General features: G+C 43.8%; 1 protein-coding gene across 12 annotated transcripts in view; it reads left to right on the forward strand.

Moving 5' to 3' along the window:
- The window catches only part of RASAL2 (RAS protein activator like 2), a 295,807-nt gene that overhangs the window by 206,746 nt on the left and 71,941 nt on the right, over positions 1-17,120 (forward strand). For 10 of the 12 annotated variants that reach the window (XM_075131485.1, XM_048860716.2, XM_048860717.2 and 7 more), the window contains one exon: positions 7,779-7,885. In XM_075131485.1, coding sequence (XP_074987586.1) covers positions 7,779-7,885 — 107 coding nt within the window. Of the gene's footprint in view, positions 1-6,403; positions 6,454-6,932; positions 7,045-7,778; positions 7,886-17,120 lie in introns of those variants that run through there. The other 2 variants (XM_075131489.1, XM_075131487.1) reach the window with 2 other exon arrangements.

Raw genomic sequence — 17,120 nt, forward strand, 5'->3', positions numbered from 1 at the left:
TAGCCTGGGTTAGCCCTAAGGACACTGTGACAAAGTTCCTGCTCTACCTTGGTCGGTCTTGCACTTATTGGCGGATTTGCTCACCTTGGAGCTTCACGGCAGCCCTCAGCTTGGCTGTTTCTCTGAACCCACAGTCCAGGTCGGACGACTCCTGTGTCTGACCAGGAGTTGGGAGGATTTGGGGGGAAACCAGGCCCGCTCTCTACTCCGGGTTCCAGCCCAGGGCCCTGTGGAATGCAGCTGTTTAGAGTGCCTCCTGGAACAGCTGTGCGACAGCTACAACTCCCTGGGCTACTTCCCCATGGCCTCCTCCCAACACCTTCTTTATCCTCACCGTAGGACCTTCCTCCTGGTGTCTGATAATGCTTGTACACCTCAGTCCTCCAACAGTCCGCGTTCTCACTCTCAGCTCCTAGTGCCTCTTGGTCCCAGCTCCTCTCACACACGCCACAAACTGAAGTGAGCTCCTTTTTAAAACCCAGGTGCCCTGATTAACCTGCCTTAATTGATTCTATCAGCTTCTTGATTGGCTGCAGGTGTTCTAATCAGCCTGTCTTAATTGTCTCCAGAAGGTTCCTGATTGTTCTGGAACCTTCCCTGTTACCTTACCCAGGGAAAAGGGACCTACTTAACCTGGGGCTAATATATCTGCCTTCTATTAATCTCCGATAGCCATCTGGCCCAACCCTGTCACAACATACAGAGCTTTCTTATTATGAAAGCTTCTGTTGCCCCTTGGAATTTAAAATCATAACTCATTTGTGTATGTATCAAGTATCAGAGGGATGGCTGTGTTAGTTTGTATCCACAAAAACAACAAGGAGTGCGGACTCCTCATTGTTTTTGTGTAAGTATGTTTACCTGCTTTAACCTTGTAAATAACTCTCATTTCCTTTTCCTTTTAATAAATGTGTAGATAGTTTATTATAGGATTGGCTACAAGCATTCTCTTTGGTGAGATCTAAGGAGTGATTGACCTGGGTTAAGTAACTTGTCCCTTGGGACTGGGAGTAACCTGAACATTACTGTGATTCATGGTGTAAGGGACCATCTATCACAAAGGTAAGCTTACCTTGGTGGCAAGACAGATGGGTACACTAAGTCTGCGACTCCATGTGAAGGCTATTATAGTGCTTGAGGAGTTCACACTTGATAATTGGTTGGTGAAATCTAAGTATAGAACTCAGACAATTTGGGGTTTGTACTGTGGTTTGTAACAGTCTGCTCTGAGGTTGGCACTCATGCTCTTGAGCCACTACAGGACATCTTGATGCTCGTCCCAGCAATTTCTCTTGTCTTCAATCTCTCATGGCTATCTTCATACAGAACTTACCAGTAATAAGAGGTTCTGGAGGCATGTACATGAGAAGTTAAAAATGGATACCTGCGTGCATTCATCTTCTTTACAGAGCACACAGTTAGCAGACATGACTTCTTAGAACAGTGCTTCTCAACCTATTTATCATTATGAGCCACATATGTGGCCCATAATGTGTTACCTGGGCCGCAGGTTGAGAACCACAGCGCGTCCCCTTGAACCACCCCCACAGACCCTTATGCCCAGCGTCTCCCACCCAGAGACCCCTCCGCAGGGTGGGGCCAGGAGTGGAGCCGTGGGTGGGGGGCTGGGTGGCAGGACCCCGGACCCCGCCATGTGGAGCTGGATGGCAGGGCAGCCACGGACCCTAAACCCCGACCCTCTGGGGCCAGGTGACAGCCCTGGACCCTGTGGGGCTGGGTATTGCCGGGCAGCAGCCCCAGTCCCTGCGGGGCTGGGTAGCAGCCCTGGACCTCAGACCCCATGGAGCTAGGTGGATTCTTGTAAGTATGTGAGCACCATTTTGGTAACCGGAACACCTGCTGTCATTTTTCATTCTCAAACTTCTCTGTCATGGGATTGTGAACATCTGTTGTTTTAAAATACTCAGTAGTTGGCTAGGAAGCTAGGGTGACCAGGTGTCTGGTTTTCAACTGGAACACCCAGTCAAAAAGGGACCCTGGTGGCTCCGGTCAGCACCGCTGACTGGGCCATTAAAGGTCTGGTCGGTGGTGCTGCGGCACAAAGCCAGGCTAGTACCTACCTGTCCTGGCTAACACTGCGCTATGCCCCGGAAGCAGCCAGCAGGTCCGGCTCCTAGGCAGGGGGGTCACAGGGCTCCGCGCACTGCCCCCATTCCGAGTACTGGCTCTGTACTCCCATTGGCAGGGAACTGGCCAATGAGAGTGGGGGCGGAGGGGCAGTGCCTGCGTGGAGCCTCCTGACCCCCTGCCTAGGAGCCGGACCTGCTGCTGGCCGCTTCCAGGGAGCCACCAGAGGTAAGCCCGCGTCCCGGCCTTGAGCCCCCCTCCCAACCTGGAACCCCCTCCTGCATCCCAAACTCCTCATCCCCGGCCCAATTCCAGAGCCCTCATCCCCTCTTGCACCCCAAACCCCTGCCTCAACCTGCAGCCCCTCCCACACTCTGAATCCCTTGGCCCCACCCCCAAACCTAGAACCCCCTCCTGCACCCCAAACCTCTCATCTCCAGCCCCACCCCAGATCCCACACCCCCAGCTGGAGCCCTCACCCTCCTGCACCTCAACTCCCTGCCCCAGCCTGGAGTCCTCTCCTGAAGTCTGAACCCCTCATTTCTGGACCACCCTTGAGCCCGCACCCCCAGTTAGAGCCCACACCCCCTTCCGCACCCCAACCCCCTGCCCCAGACCAGTGAAAGTGAGGGAGGGTGGGGGAGAGTGAGCCATCAAGGGAGGGGGAATGTAGTGAGCAGGGGGCGGGGCCTCAGGAAGGGGTGGGACTAGGGTGTTGGGTTTTGTGCGACTAGGAAGTTGGCAACCCTATCGGAAGCTTTTGATTCTTGCTGCTATCCAGTAAGTTGGTTGGTGATGGGAAGCTATAGCAAATGCTCTGTGTGTTTCCTTCATTTTTTATTCTCTTCTTTACTTACCAAAGTATTTCACTTTTACACTTTTCATTATCAAACTCACCCCATCTCATGTCTTACTTTTTATCTTTCCTGTCTAGACTACCTATCAATATTCACTTCGTGGTTGTGAAGGAATTAATTAAACCTGTATAACAGGGCTTTAAACTAAGCCCAACAAGTCTAATTTTCCCCAAGTGGGGGAATCCAAAGGGGTGATGTTTATTCCAAGGTAAAGCCTTCACCTTTTCACATTTTCATAATGCCTCCATGCTACCAAGCCATTACATTTGTAAACTGCTGAAGGCTTGTGTGACCTACATACAGACTGAGAATTTTTTAATTATCGTAGGAATAGAGGAATTGCTGAATCAGACCAGACTGAATCAGACCCATCTAGTCCAGTATCCCATCTCTGACAGTGACCAGCATCAAATGCTTTAGAAGAAGGCATAAGTACATCACACTTGTCAGATGTGAGGTAATCTGTCTCCAACAATTAGGTCTCATCCTGATATCTACTAATTAGAGATTCATTTAAATCCTAACGCATATGGTTTAATATCCTTTCAATAATTTTTCATAGCACTAACAATTAGAACTCTGGATGTTCTAATTAGCCCTATAAATGTCTACTCTCGTTCTGAAACCTTTTAAATTCTTGGCCTCAACATTTTCCTGTGGCAGTGGGTTCGACTATCTAATTGCATGGTGTGAAGAAGAAATATTTCCTTTTATCGGCTTTGAATTTTCCACCTGCTAATTTCATTGAATTTCCTAATTCTTGTGATAGGGAAAACATAAACTCCTTGTATCCCTTCTCCGTAGCACTCAATGTTTTGTAGACATGTCCCCTCTTAATTGGCTCCTTTCTAAGATAAACAATCACAATCTTTTTGATTTCTCTTCATATGATTTTTCCGTGTCCCCAGCGATCCTTATTACCCTTCCCTGAACCTGACTAATTATGCAATATCCTTTTTGAGAGTGACCAGTACTGCACACAATATTCCAGCCAAGTCAAAGATTGTTCATTTCATCCTCTCTGTGCTGGAAAAAGGCCTTCGTAGTAGGATACAGGGGCCCACAAATGCAAGGATTCAAGTTACAAAAGGCTGGAAACAACAAGCTACTATACCGGAAGCTTGTGGACCATTGCTCCCTCATTGGAGGGAGCTGAGGCCGGCATTTGTGGCCAAGATGACTGGATTCAATGGAGAAGGGTGCCCGCCATCTGCCATACCAGTGCTCCCTGCTGAATGCTTAATGAAGTGGCAATGGTGTATGTCTTGAAAAAACAGTTCTCCTGCCATGTGGGCCAAAAGAATGAGCAATTGCATGTTACAGTGGGAAAAGGGCATTGCTGTGTGAAGGGGTGAAAAGGGAGAGCTATATGTTGTCCTTTATAGATCTGGTTTCACAGGCATTTGCCATTCCTGAGTAATTGCCTCAGCTAGTTTGCAGCTGACTAATATTATTTAACACAGATAAATGAGGTGATGAATTAAAAGCGCCACACAGGAATGTTTGCAACTCTTTTTTTTTTTTTTTTGGTTAAGATTGGAAGGGGGGAAATCCATTTATTTTTCAGAGGTTGAGAGAACAGATGAAAAGGTTTCAGACTGTTATTTATCCACAGAGACAATGTGATTTGTCTATAGTGTTGGCCCCAGAGAGTGAGCCATGCAGAGAACGATTATAATTTAATACTGAGACCGTGAAAGGTGCATTGATTTTACAGCAGGTGAAAACAATGCAATAGTAGTATGTAGCATGAGTGGGGGGAGGCAACCATCTAATATTGGCCTAGAAGCAACAGTATAGATTTTCCATCCAACTCAGCAGAAATACTTCTTAAGGACACAGTAGTTGCATCGCTTTCAGCTTGTAGGCTTGGAGTTAGAAGTAACTGGGCCAATTTTACATTTTGCTGGGGACTAATGCAGCAGGTTGTTAATCTGCTCCTGCTGATATTTTTTGTTATGTTTCTAATTGATTGCAAGCATCTCCTCTGGATATTTGCTTCTCCTTTCCTCACTTAATAGACTTTTATGAATCTTCTGAGCATGGAAGAAACTCATTTTATGCAGCAATCCCAGCATCTTTTATCTACAAATAACTTGCATTGCTGCTAGATGAGTATCGGGGCTGGAGCATAGATTCTTCTCAGCTCTCCTTTGGTTTAATCTTATTTCTCCCTATAACTCCCTGTCCTGGGAAAGGACCACCTATTGTCGAAAATGATAGGGAATTACTTCTTCTGTTTTCATTTATGACTCAGCAAAATCAGCACTGTGTTAAATTACTTGGGATGCTTTGATGATGTGAAGTGATTTCCTGTGTGTGTGAAGTGAAGAAAGCCAAAGTCCATTACATTAGTTGATGCTCTTTGATTTGAGGTAAAGGAGCTCTTTTTGGCCCCATGTTCTAAATGCATAGATCGCTTCCATTTCCTTCAATTAAATTTCCACCAAAAATTTGATTATTGAAATATATCTGATATGGCTACCTCTCTGAGTACTTATGCCAGGAGAAGTTCTATGCTATGTGCTGCAGGCTGTTTTTACCTAAGGGTATGTCTACACTGAAAGTAGGCACCTGCATCTGGCCTGTGCCAGCTGACTTGGGCTCAGGCTAAGGAGCTGTTTAATTGCAGTGTAGAAGTTCAGGCTTGGGCTGGAGCGCGGGTTCTAGGACCTTGCGAGGTGGGAGGATCTCAGAGCTCAGGATGCAACTTGTGCCCAAACGTTTACACTGCAATTAAACAGCCTCTTAGCTTGAACCCCGCGAACCCAAGTCAGCTGCCACAGGCCAGCCACAGGTGTCTAATTGCAGTGTAGACATACCATAAGCTTTTGGCTTTTTTGCCTCCCCTCTTTTGGGGTGGGGGGGGTGTCGGAGAGATGATGAAGATAGTAGAAATAAAACTAGCCAAGTATTCTGAGAGTGGGATTGACCATTGTTCAATCCTTGGTCTAGCACTGGTCTCTAGGCATTCTATTGTCTAAAGGTGCCCTGTGAAGCAGTGATCATCAAATTCCGAAACCAGGAAACGGCTGGTGCCCCATAGGTTATGAAGGGAAGTGCCCAGTGCTAATCATCAGCCTGTGGAGAAATCTCACTGAAAGCTAAGGTCTTTTTGTTGCAAGCTTTGACAGATTGATTAATTTATTCTGTGTGAGTGGAGCTGTTTGCATCAGCTTCATGGTTTTGGACTAAATGCTGTGCCCTGCCCATTTACCAGTGTTAGTTGGTGATCGCTGTTCAACTTTCTGTGTAGCTAATTTTGGAAGCTGTTGTTCACGTTAGCAGTTCTTTAATCATTGATGCTTAAAGGCAAGCTGAGAGACTTATATTTTTTTTTTAAAAAAAAGCCCTACAGTAGAGGGATTACTACTTTTGCAGCATGATCCTATTTTCTTAACCTTTCAGTCGGTATGATGATAAATTTTGGTTTTCTCCTTCAAGACTTCTTGGGCAAGATCTACTATAATATGGATAAAATAGAATCCAATTGGCAAAGGTATCACAGGTAATGTTCTGCTTGGAGAAGGCTTTTGTGTGTGTGTGGTGGGGTGTCTTGATGATTTTTGGTGAAGAAATCCTTGTTCTCTTGGCAGCAGCTGGCTGTAAATTTCAGTAAACCTTTCTTGTTGCTGTGACTCAGGATATATAGTGAAATTTTCTGTAGCTGAGGGGAGCCGGCAGTTGGGCGTCTGTTAATAGCCTGAAAGTAACTAATGAGGATGTGCAGTCGGAACGATTGATTGAATAGCTGCAGTCCTGTGTGTTTCTTTCTCGCTCTCTCTGCAAGCTGTAAAGAGGGAGGGGGAAGAGAGAGAAAACCAGCTTTCACTTAAGTGGAAGTAGCACGGATCCCAAGGGCCAAGAGGCCAGAAATGGAAGTTTAAGCTGCATCTGTCTTTTGAAAGGAAAACGGCAGGAGTCAAAATGTCAGTCTCCGAAGTCATAGTTTACTCCTTTTCTTTAAGATCCAGAAGATAACAATGGGCTTTTTCTAAGGATGTGGTTTTTCATATCCTATTGAGAATGTCTTATTTATGAAGCTGGATTCCTGTAAGTCTAGTATTTGAACTGGAGATGGGCAGCAGTTGTGATAAAGGTATTAATATGTGTGTCCGTGTGTGTGATTTTATAATGTGCATGCTGTATAAATCTATAAAATCAGATATGAGCACATCTTCTGTAAAGATTTGAGCTTGCAAGATCTGCCTGCACAGATTTAGGATGCCAAAGTCATATCTTACTAAGGTCATATTGCCAGAACAAGGAGAAACTGACCTATTTTTGTATCTGCTAAGGTATATATGTTGTTTTATCCAGGCAACTATGAGTCTTCTGATGGTCTCAAAGTTTGAGCTATCAGTAGGGTCACATTACCTGCATGAGACTGAACTTTGACCTTTGTCAAATTATGTTCAACATAGGATAAAATCGTGATCTCCCTCTGTCACAGGTTTTATTTGACAGTGTTAACTACTACATTGCTGATTTGTAAAAAGAATAGTTGAAAGTTCTCTGAGTTGTAAGTAGCAAGTGTACAAGGTAGCAATACATATGGGTATTGAGCTTCACCAATGTGTTTAATCATAACTGCCTATTGCCTATAAGATCAAATCAGATTCCTAATTTTGAGCTTGTTGCCAGTTGAAATGTCTCTGTAACTTACCTTGGTAGCAAATGAGCCATATATAAATATGTAAGTATGATTTGGCTGTTAGCTAATGCAGCTGATAGTTTGTGACGGCTTCTGTCCAGAGCAGGATAAAACCTGGGTTTTTTTATTTTTTTTTTTCCAATTCCCCTCACCCAACTTCTTTTCTTTTTCTTCTCCAGAGGTCCCAGCAGAGAGATCTCCTCGCAGACGGAGCATCTCAGGAACCAGCACATCCGAGAAAACCAACTCCATGGATGCTTCAAACACCTCTCCTTTCAAAGTCCCAGTAAGTGCGCCTTTCCTCTGAAGGAGGGATATCTTCCCATTGAATTGGGGGTGGAGTTTAGGCTATCCTAACAAATCTAGTACTCGTCTATTGATTCAGGATGACAATTTAATAGTGCAGGTGGCCAAAAGGCATGCATATCAGCTGCCATAAATGATCAGGTAACATTTTCTAGGAGACCCATAATTTACCTTTCCACAAGATTTGATCTAAAATCAGTAGTCATGTACTTTAAAACCCAACCGTGGGGTGGTGAGCAGTCTAATTTCAATATGTCCTAGATACCCGTGAGATTGCTTTGTAGGCTTCACACTGGACATTTATTTTCTTCTCCAAAAAAGAACTTTAGGTTGGTGATGGCATGTGTGTTTTCCCCATATCAGTTGGAATGAATTAGGGGTCTGAAATGGCTAACACTTTATTTTAAAGCTACTGAAATGGATCTCTGCACATGTGCGTTAACTGGCCTTAATTCTTCTGGTTGTTAGTTTCAGTTTACCTTTCCAAGTATGGAGTGTGGATTTTCTTGCCAACATCTTTAGAATCCAGTTGCTGTACTAAAACCTACAGCACTAAGGCTTTTCTATTGTTCTTCTTAGTCTGAAAGAAGAAAGGTCTGTCAAATCATAAGTCAAGTTAAAATGAAGTGCTCTTTAATATTTTACCAATAGTTAGACTTGGTTTAAAAAAGGCAAAGTCCAGATGTATTATTATAGAGATTTTTTATGTTCCTCTCCACTGTGTGTAAGAACTCTTGAAAGCTTGAAAATGTTTGTCCACACAATTTTTGGCCTTTTTTATGTGTGATGAGCACTGATTTCTCTTCCTGTGTTCTCTGTGGAGTTGAGGCCAGTATAGCTGCATTTTATTTGTGTTCACCCCATAACCTCCAAATCACTGAAAGTCACCCAGAATACTCACAACCCTGGGAAGAATAGTTTTTAGCTAACTTCAGATACAGACATGTTTACGTGCTTGTTTTGTGATGAATCCCCACAAAATTCTCCCTTGTCTTTTTAATGTATAAATAAGTGGTGGATTCTTTAATTTTACAATCGATATTTTGCCAGTATGAAGGTGGATTCAATTTTATTAAAGTTAATTTAATCTGAGCCCGATCATAAACTCCAAATTAATTGGTTTCAGAGTAACAGCCGTGTTAGTCTGTATTCGCAAAAAGAAAAGGAGTACTTGTGGCACCTTAGAGACTAACCAATTTATTTGAGCATAAGCTTTCGTGAGCTACAGTAAGCCATACTACATACTAAGCCACAGTATGCATCCGATGAAGTGAGCTGTAGCTCACAAAAGCTTATGCTCAAACAAATTGGTTAGTCTCTAAGGTGCCACAAGTACTCCTTTTCTTTTTTCCAAATTAATTGGGATTTAAAAGAAAAAAGTTGCTGGTCAAGTTAATGGTAGCTCCATCTTGGACTGTTTTCCTGTCCTCTTTCAGATTAAACTATCAGTGGTAAATACAGGGAGATCACTATCTTGGAGTAGTTACCTGTGCTCGATTCCTGTGTTTTTCTCAAAGCCTCATAATGAGACCAAAAGTTGAACTTCTGGTATCTGTTGGGGGACCACCAAAATGCGCTTTCCTTGTTTTAAAGACCATCTGAAGTAAATACTCATACTGAGACTATTTTGGTAGTCTTAATATGCTGTGTTCTAAAGGGCACTCAAAAATAGGTTTTTAGTCTAATTACAGAATGTACTAGTTATAACTTTATAAAATCTCAAAACTTGTCTATATGCAATGAATCCTTATAGTATAACCATGGGCAGCAGAGTACATATGGGTACCATGAGGATTTTTGGGAGCTTTTGTAAGTCCTAGCAACTCTTACCCAACCCATCTGTATTGATAAGAAATGCCATTAGTCTTACAGATGTTTGAATGTATTGTGGTGTTCTGTGTCTACAGCTTATCTATAAATCACAAACAAGATTTGAAGACGCCATGTACCAAATCACTTAATGTCAGCCTGGGTTTTTTGTTTTTCATTTCCGTACCTTTCACTCTTTACTATCCCTCTCAAATGTCTTTTCTTCAGCTGCTTTATATTGTCTGTGAATTTAGGTCGTTAACACTTTAAAAGTGTTTCTTTTCACTTATGTTTTCTTCTTCAGCACTCCCCCTTCCTTCCTGTGTCTCGTCTTTTCCAAGTTATTTTTTCTTCTAATGCTTCTTTGGGTACTGTCTTATTTTCCTCTTTCCTCCTTGCAATTTTAATGGGGCTATAAGAACTCTGAGGCAAAGAGGTGCAGGAAGCTGTCCACACCCTCTCCTTTTGGTCATAAACAGCAAAAAGTAGCTATTGTTACCACTTGTGCAGCTGGTCTTGTGCTCCCCTGTTCTGCTGACCACCTGTGTAATGGTGGGTCTGCTGTATCCTCCTGATTTGTACATAAAAGACAAGACTACTGGCTTTTGTAGGTTTTTCTCTGCATATGCTATCTCGTGTGCTGTGGTTGTTACCAGGCCACAGTAAAGATGAGATGAGACCTACCTGTGTTTCACACCAAATGCTGGATGTTGCAGCCCTCTAATCTCATTAGGTTAGTGGCTTGCAGGTAAAAGTCAGAGCATTTATGAGTAGAGCTGGGCCCAAACCAAAACTACTGAATTCAAACATGCTTCTAACTTTGTGGATTAGATCCAGCTCTACTTATGAATAGAAAACCCCTCTTGTATATTCTCTTGATTCATATTAAGTTTTTTCTGGATCCAGGAGGGATTGATCTAAGGAGAGGGGTAAATGGCACAAGTATAGGTAAGCCCAATATCAGTGGTTTGGGAATGGAAGGTGTGGCTCTAATAGCATTAAAAGTTATTTGTGGGGTTTTCTTCATCTCAGTGGGTGCCCATTTTAGACAGGAAGAACACAGAAATAGGAAAGCACCTGGTTTTGTTCTTCAGTCATTGATACTTGCACTGCACATTTGAGGGGGCAAACCAGCAATCTGTGCATTGTGCTGTTTCAATGACTCTTTGCTCCCGGCTTTGGGGGGAGGGAAGAGGCAGAGCAGGCAGGGTTATGCCAAGATTTTGAAAATAAGTTGCATTTACAGCTTTCTAAGCTTCTGTTCTCTCAGGTAAGCATTTAAAACTCTTACTCTTGATAGAATGTACTGGAAATCAATGTTCTGTGCAGCTTTTCCCCTAAACTCCAAACAGTGGTATACAAACAGCAAAAGGCATCGACTCTCTGACTGTTAATGTGCCTTTGTCCAGTGCTTGGAGTTTTGATTTACAAATGCATAATGTGGGGTAAGTGAACATTCTTTTAAATAATCTCTTCTGTCGTGGTCATTGGAAATGATCTTATTTAAAGGGTTGGCATGTAAACTTCAGGAAATTCAGTTTCTCTGCCTCCTACATATAAGTTTAAAAGCATATTCTTCTATTTAAACTTACTATTCTATAATCTCAATAATTATGCATACTCATTCTTTGGTTTACCATGTCACAGTCAGCCTATGCTGACCAATATATGGAATGTGGTTGTCTTACTTATCTCCCACAAAAGGGAGTGAAGTAGGATTTTGCTGATATTGGCAGTGCACTACGGAAGGGATAAGGAATGGCTTGTGTATAGAGATAAGAACTGTTAGTGCTTGGCCTTTTCTTCATTCCCCAACCCCCAGCTACATTAGTGTTAGGTTACTTCAGTTTCCCCCTAGATTCAGTAGTGTTACTTCTCACTCCACAATTGCCAAACATATTTTTGGGGGGGAAGCAGGGGTGAAAGTAAGTTGAGTGACTTACCGGTACTCTGGGGCCAGCTCTGGCCCCCGGAAGGGGTGGGGCCTAGGATGGAAGGGGCGGGTTGAGGGGGTCAGAGCCAGCCCCAGCCCACCCTGTAAGATAAGTGCCCCCCCCACACACACACTGGGGTAGCAGCAGCAGCCTGGGGCTCCGGGGGCTATGTAAAGGGCCCGGGGCTTCCCTCTTCTACCGCCCTGGCCCTTTAAATAGCTGCCAGAGCCCTGGGGAAGCAGCGGGGCTCCAGCGGCTATTTAAAGGACTGGGGCGGCAGAGGCAGCTGGAGCCCCAGCCCTTTAAATAGCCCCCGGAGCCTCCGCTACCCCAGGGCTCCAGGGGCTATTTAAAGGGCCTACGGCTCCCCTGCTTCTACCGCCCCTGTCCTTTAAATAGCCGCCGGAGCCCTGCAGCCGGTACCCCTGCAGCCGGTACCCCAGGGCTCCAGCAATGGGGCTCTGGAGACAATTTAAAGGGCCTGGGGCTCCAGCCACTGCTGGGAGTCCCAGGCCCTTTAAATTGCCCCCTGGGGAAGCCGGGCTGCCCCAGTGCGGTGCACCGGCTATTGCCGGTACGCCGTACTGGGGCGTACCAGCTTACTTTCACCTCTGGGGGGAAGGTTAGGCACAAAACATTGGGGGGAAAAAAACCCCACAGCTTTAAAAAAAAAAAAAAAATGACTGAACATTACTGCTGAGAAGTTAGAAAGACTGATAGAACTCATCCACCACCGGGCGTGGTGGTAGATGAGTAGGCGAAATACCAGCTTTCCCCTCCTACACACTCACTGTGCTCTGTCAGTGCAACTCAGTCTTACAGTAGCACATCTCCTGATATTTCATTATTGAGCCATTGTACCACTCTGACAGAACACCACAATCCCCTCCTTGCTACTCCATTTGAATTGGCGATTAGGCTAAAACATGAGAATTCCAAAATACTGAACCTCCAGAAGTGACAGAACAAAGGTCTTAGTAACCCATTGTAAAAAACAAACAAACAAAAAACCAGGTCCTTAACCACCACCTCACCTTTTTTGACTAGTTTTGTTGATTTATTAAAATCAATACAGATATTATGTGACTCAGTGATGTACATGGGCACTTAAAAAAAAATAGAGGAAAGAAACAGACTGGATGAAACACATAAAAATGAGCTAAAAAGGTCAGGGTGTAGGCTCTGAAGTAAGTGAAATGATTTGTATGGAAACCCTGTGTGAATAGTGATGGAAAGGCTGATTCTTAGGGTCTAGTTTCTTTGGTTTACCTCTAGTTCTGAATATAACTGGATATACAGGAATAGTGTCTGCCTCTTTTGCTCTTTAAGAGTCCTGCTAAATAGAACAAAAGACAATGCAGCCAGCCTAACTGAAGGTCAAAGCATGATGAGATCTCACTGCTGCCCAGACGCATATCTTATGCAGTCAACAAGACCCATGGTTGTCTCAGGAGCACTGCTCCGTTACAATCAGGTTGCAAAGCTAGAACGAGTCTCTGATCTTTTCTGGCCATATGACCCTAAGTACACGTTTTTAATTCCGCAGTAGTGCCAATGCAGGAGTTTGAGTTGTTGAGCTACCAGTAGCGTGTCCAGGCAGCACAGGATTCCTGTGCCCCAATATTCTTAATGAAAAATCATCTGGCTGTGCTTGAACTTCGTCCTTCCTATTTTAATATTCTCTTGCTTTTTGTTCTGCTCTCTCACACCATAACACCCATTCTTTACATTTACCCTTGATATTTATTTTGTTTCATATAAGATTTGAGGCTTTGGGCTCTCACCCATTTTCCCAAGGATTTTGTACAGTTGGAAGGACTTGTTATTAGTTACTTCCAAGAGGCTCATGGAGCTTTCGCTTTTCCCTTTATTCTGGATTGCTGTTATTTATAGACTCACAGGAATTAGAGATATGTATCCCCATGCAATAGAGATTTGTTCTTTGCAGTAAATTCTCCAGTGCTTAGTCAAGAGATAGTATTTCTGCTACCGGGGCACAGTCCAATAGACTTCAACAGGAAATTTTTCCTTGTATTTATCCCAAATTTTTCTTTGTTTCATTTAATCCTATTACTATTAATTTATATCCCTTTAGGCCACTGGATAACCTTCCACTCTCGCTTTGGTTTCACATTGTACAAACAAGTACTGATATTGTCAGTTTCTGTATCCCCTACCTTTAAAGCATGGTTTAGCCAAGCTAAACAACATCACCTTATTTTAATGTGTCCTCCATATATCAGGCTTTCCAGCCCCTTTATCATTTTTCTTGCTCCTCTCTGAATTTGCTCCAATTCACTGATGTATTTCTGGTATCACCTTGCCCAGAACCGTGTATGGTGTTTTCTACTTTTAACCCCTGCAGATCCCTTAGTGTTATTTCTCTGTCCTCACTAGCACTCACTGTACCTCCTAATTTAATATAATCTCTGAATGTCATTAATGTGCTGTTTAACTTCCAGATTGTTAATAAAGATGTTAAACAAAACCAGTTCTGCCACCAGTCCTTGCAGCACCCCATTGGTCAACCTCTCACAACTTGTTACATTGTCATTTATCATAATTACCCTTTTTAGGTAGTCCTTCAGCTAGTGTGCAAGCCGTGACAGTAACTTTAAAAAAGCCCATTTGAATAAATTTTTCAAATAAGCCTATAAGCTATATTGTGAAGCACCAACAATGAGGAGTCCTTGTGGCACCTTAGAGACTAACAAATTTATTTGGGCATAAGCTTTCGTGGGCTAAAACCCACTTCATCAGATGCATGGAGTGGAAAATACAGTAGCAGATATATATACACAGTACATGAAAAGATGGGCGTTGCCTGATCAAGTGGGGGGTGGGGGGTCAGTGCTAACGAGACAATTCAATTAACAGTAGAATACCAAGGGAGGAAAAATCTCTTTTGTAGGGGTAATGAGGGTGGCCAATTTCAAACAATTGACAGGAAGGTGTGAGTAACAGTAGGGGGAAATTAGTATGGGGAAATTAGTTTTTGTAATGACCCATCCACTCCCAGTCTTTATTCAGGCCTAATTTGATGGTGTCCAGTTTGCAAATTAATTCCAGTTCTGCAGTGTCTCATTGGAGTCTGTTTTTGAAGGTTTTTGGTTGAAGAATTGCCACTTTCAAGTCTGTTATTGGGTGACCAGGAAGATTGAAGTGTTCTACTGGTTTTTGAATATTATGAATGAAGCGCTTTTCTGTAGTATAGGTGCACATTATGGCAAGCTGTGTGCAAGTATGATGGAGGAATAAAGGGGCAAGAAACTTGTTTCCTCCTCTCAGCACATGGAACAAACAAGATCTGGCTGCTTGCACTCCTTCTGCACAGTTTTGGGACATTGGTGTGCTGCACAGCCCAAAGAGTGTCTATCTGTGCAGAGGTGCTTCCGTAGCCTTGAGCCATAATTTTGGCTCTAAAGGCTTTACGTCTAGTGCAGTCCCTTCATTGCAAATTTTGCTGCTTGATTAAACAGTACTAAGAGAGTTGTATGTGATTTGTTCTTCATAAAGCCCTGATGTTTATCACCCATATTTTTGTCATCATCCAGATGACTAGACCTCTTTCTGCTAATATTTATTCCTTGATTTGGGATTAAAGTTAGAATCACTGATATTAGTTGCTAGGATTGCTCTTTCCTGGTTTTAGGACCCTCTTCAGCAAGCTGCTTAAGCATGTGCACCATCCCACTGAAGTCAGAAAGACTACTCTTTGGTTTAGTTACACATGTGCTGAAGTAACTTGCAGAACCGGGTCCTGAAAGTGCAGTACTGCTTCTCTCTCAACTCTCCCCAGGTATCTGAAACATGCTTGTTTCTCTGTGAATTTTCCAAAATAATTCACAGTGGTTTGTTAACTTAATTCATTTAGGACCCTGGAATCCATATCACGTGTCCCTCCTGTTGTGTTTTCCTGTACTAGTTTGTATTAATTTTTTTGCAAAGTCCTTGTTATTGCCCAATTTCTCATACCTCTCTATTTGTCTTGTTAAAAACTAGGTTTTTTTTAAATTTTTTCCCCATAACTGTTTGTTTTCATGTTTATTGATGAACCTAGCTTCTTGCCAGGACTTTTTTCCCTTAGCCCTGGTCTACACTACGAGTTTAGGCTGAATTTAGCAGCGTTAGGATCGATTTAACCCTGCACCCGTCCACACAACAAAGCCATTTTTGTCGACTTAATGGGCTCTTAAAATCAATTTCTGTACTCCTCCCCGACGAAGGGATTAGCACTGAAATCAACATCGCCGGGTCGAATTTGGGTTAGTGTGGATGCAATTCAACAGTATTGGCCTCCGGGAGCTATCCCACAGTGCTCCATTGTGACCGCTGTGGACAGCATTCGCAACTCGGATGCACTGGCCAGGTAGAAAGGAAAAGCCCCACGAACTTTTGAATTTCATGTCCTGTTTGGCCAAAGTGGCAAGCTGATCAGCACAGGTGACCGTGCAGATCTCATCAGCAGAGGTGACCATGGAGTCCCAGAATCGTAAAAGAGCTCCAGCATGGACCGAACAGGAGGTACTGGATCTGATCGCTGTATGGGGAGACGAATCCGTGCTATCAGAACTCCATTCCAAAAGACGAAATGCCAAAATATTTGAAAAAATCTCCAAGGGCATGAAGGACAGAGGCTATCACAGGGACCCGCAGCAGTGCAGTGTGAATCATAAGGAGCTTAGACAAGCCTACCAAAAAACCCAAGAGGCAAACGCCCGCTCAGGGTCAGAGCCCCAGACATGCTGCTTCTATGATGAGGGGGTGCCCCTACCACTGTCCCACCCCTGTACGTGGACTCGAGCAAGGGGAAGGGGAGTCTCATGCAACAGGGATGAGGATTTTGGAGATGAGGAAGATGATAGCACACACCAGGCAAGTGGAGAAACCATTCTCCCTTACAGCCAGGAACTGTTTATCACCCTGGATCCAATACCCTCCCAACCCGGGCTCCCAGACCTTGAAGGCGGAGAAGGCAGCTCTGGTGAGTTGAAAATATAATACACAGTTTAAAAGCAAGCGTGTTTAATGATTACTTTGCCCTGAAGACTTGGGATGCATTTGCGGCCAGTACAGCTACTGGAAAAGTCTGTTAACGTGTCTGGGGAGGGAGTGGAAATCCTCCAAAGACATCTCAATGAAGCTGTCCTGGAGGTACTCCCAAAGCCTTTGCAAAAGGTTTCTGGGGAGGGCAGCCTTATTGCTTCTTCCATGGTAGGACACTTTACCATGGCAGGCCAGTAGCATGTAGTCTGGAAACATTGCATAAGAAAGCATGGCAGCATGTGGTCCCAGTGTTTGCTGTCATTCAAGCAACATCCATTCTTTGTCTTTATGTGTTATCCTCAGAAGAGTGATATCATTCTTGGTCACCTGGTTGAAATAGGGGAATTTTATTCAGGGGACATTCAGAGGTGGCCGTTCCTGCCTGGCTGTTTGCCTGTGGCTGAAAAGAAATCATCCCCGCTGTTA

This window comes from Caretta caretta, chromosome 8 (assembly GCF_965140235.1).
Source record: "Caretta caretta isolate rCarCar2 chromosome 8, rCarCar1.hap1, whole genome shotgun sequence".
In the NCBI taxonomy this organism is placed as follows: Eukaryota; Metazoa; Chordata; order Testudines; family Cheloniidae; genus Caretta; species Caretta caretta.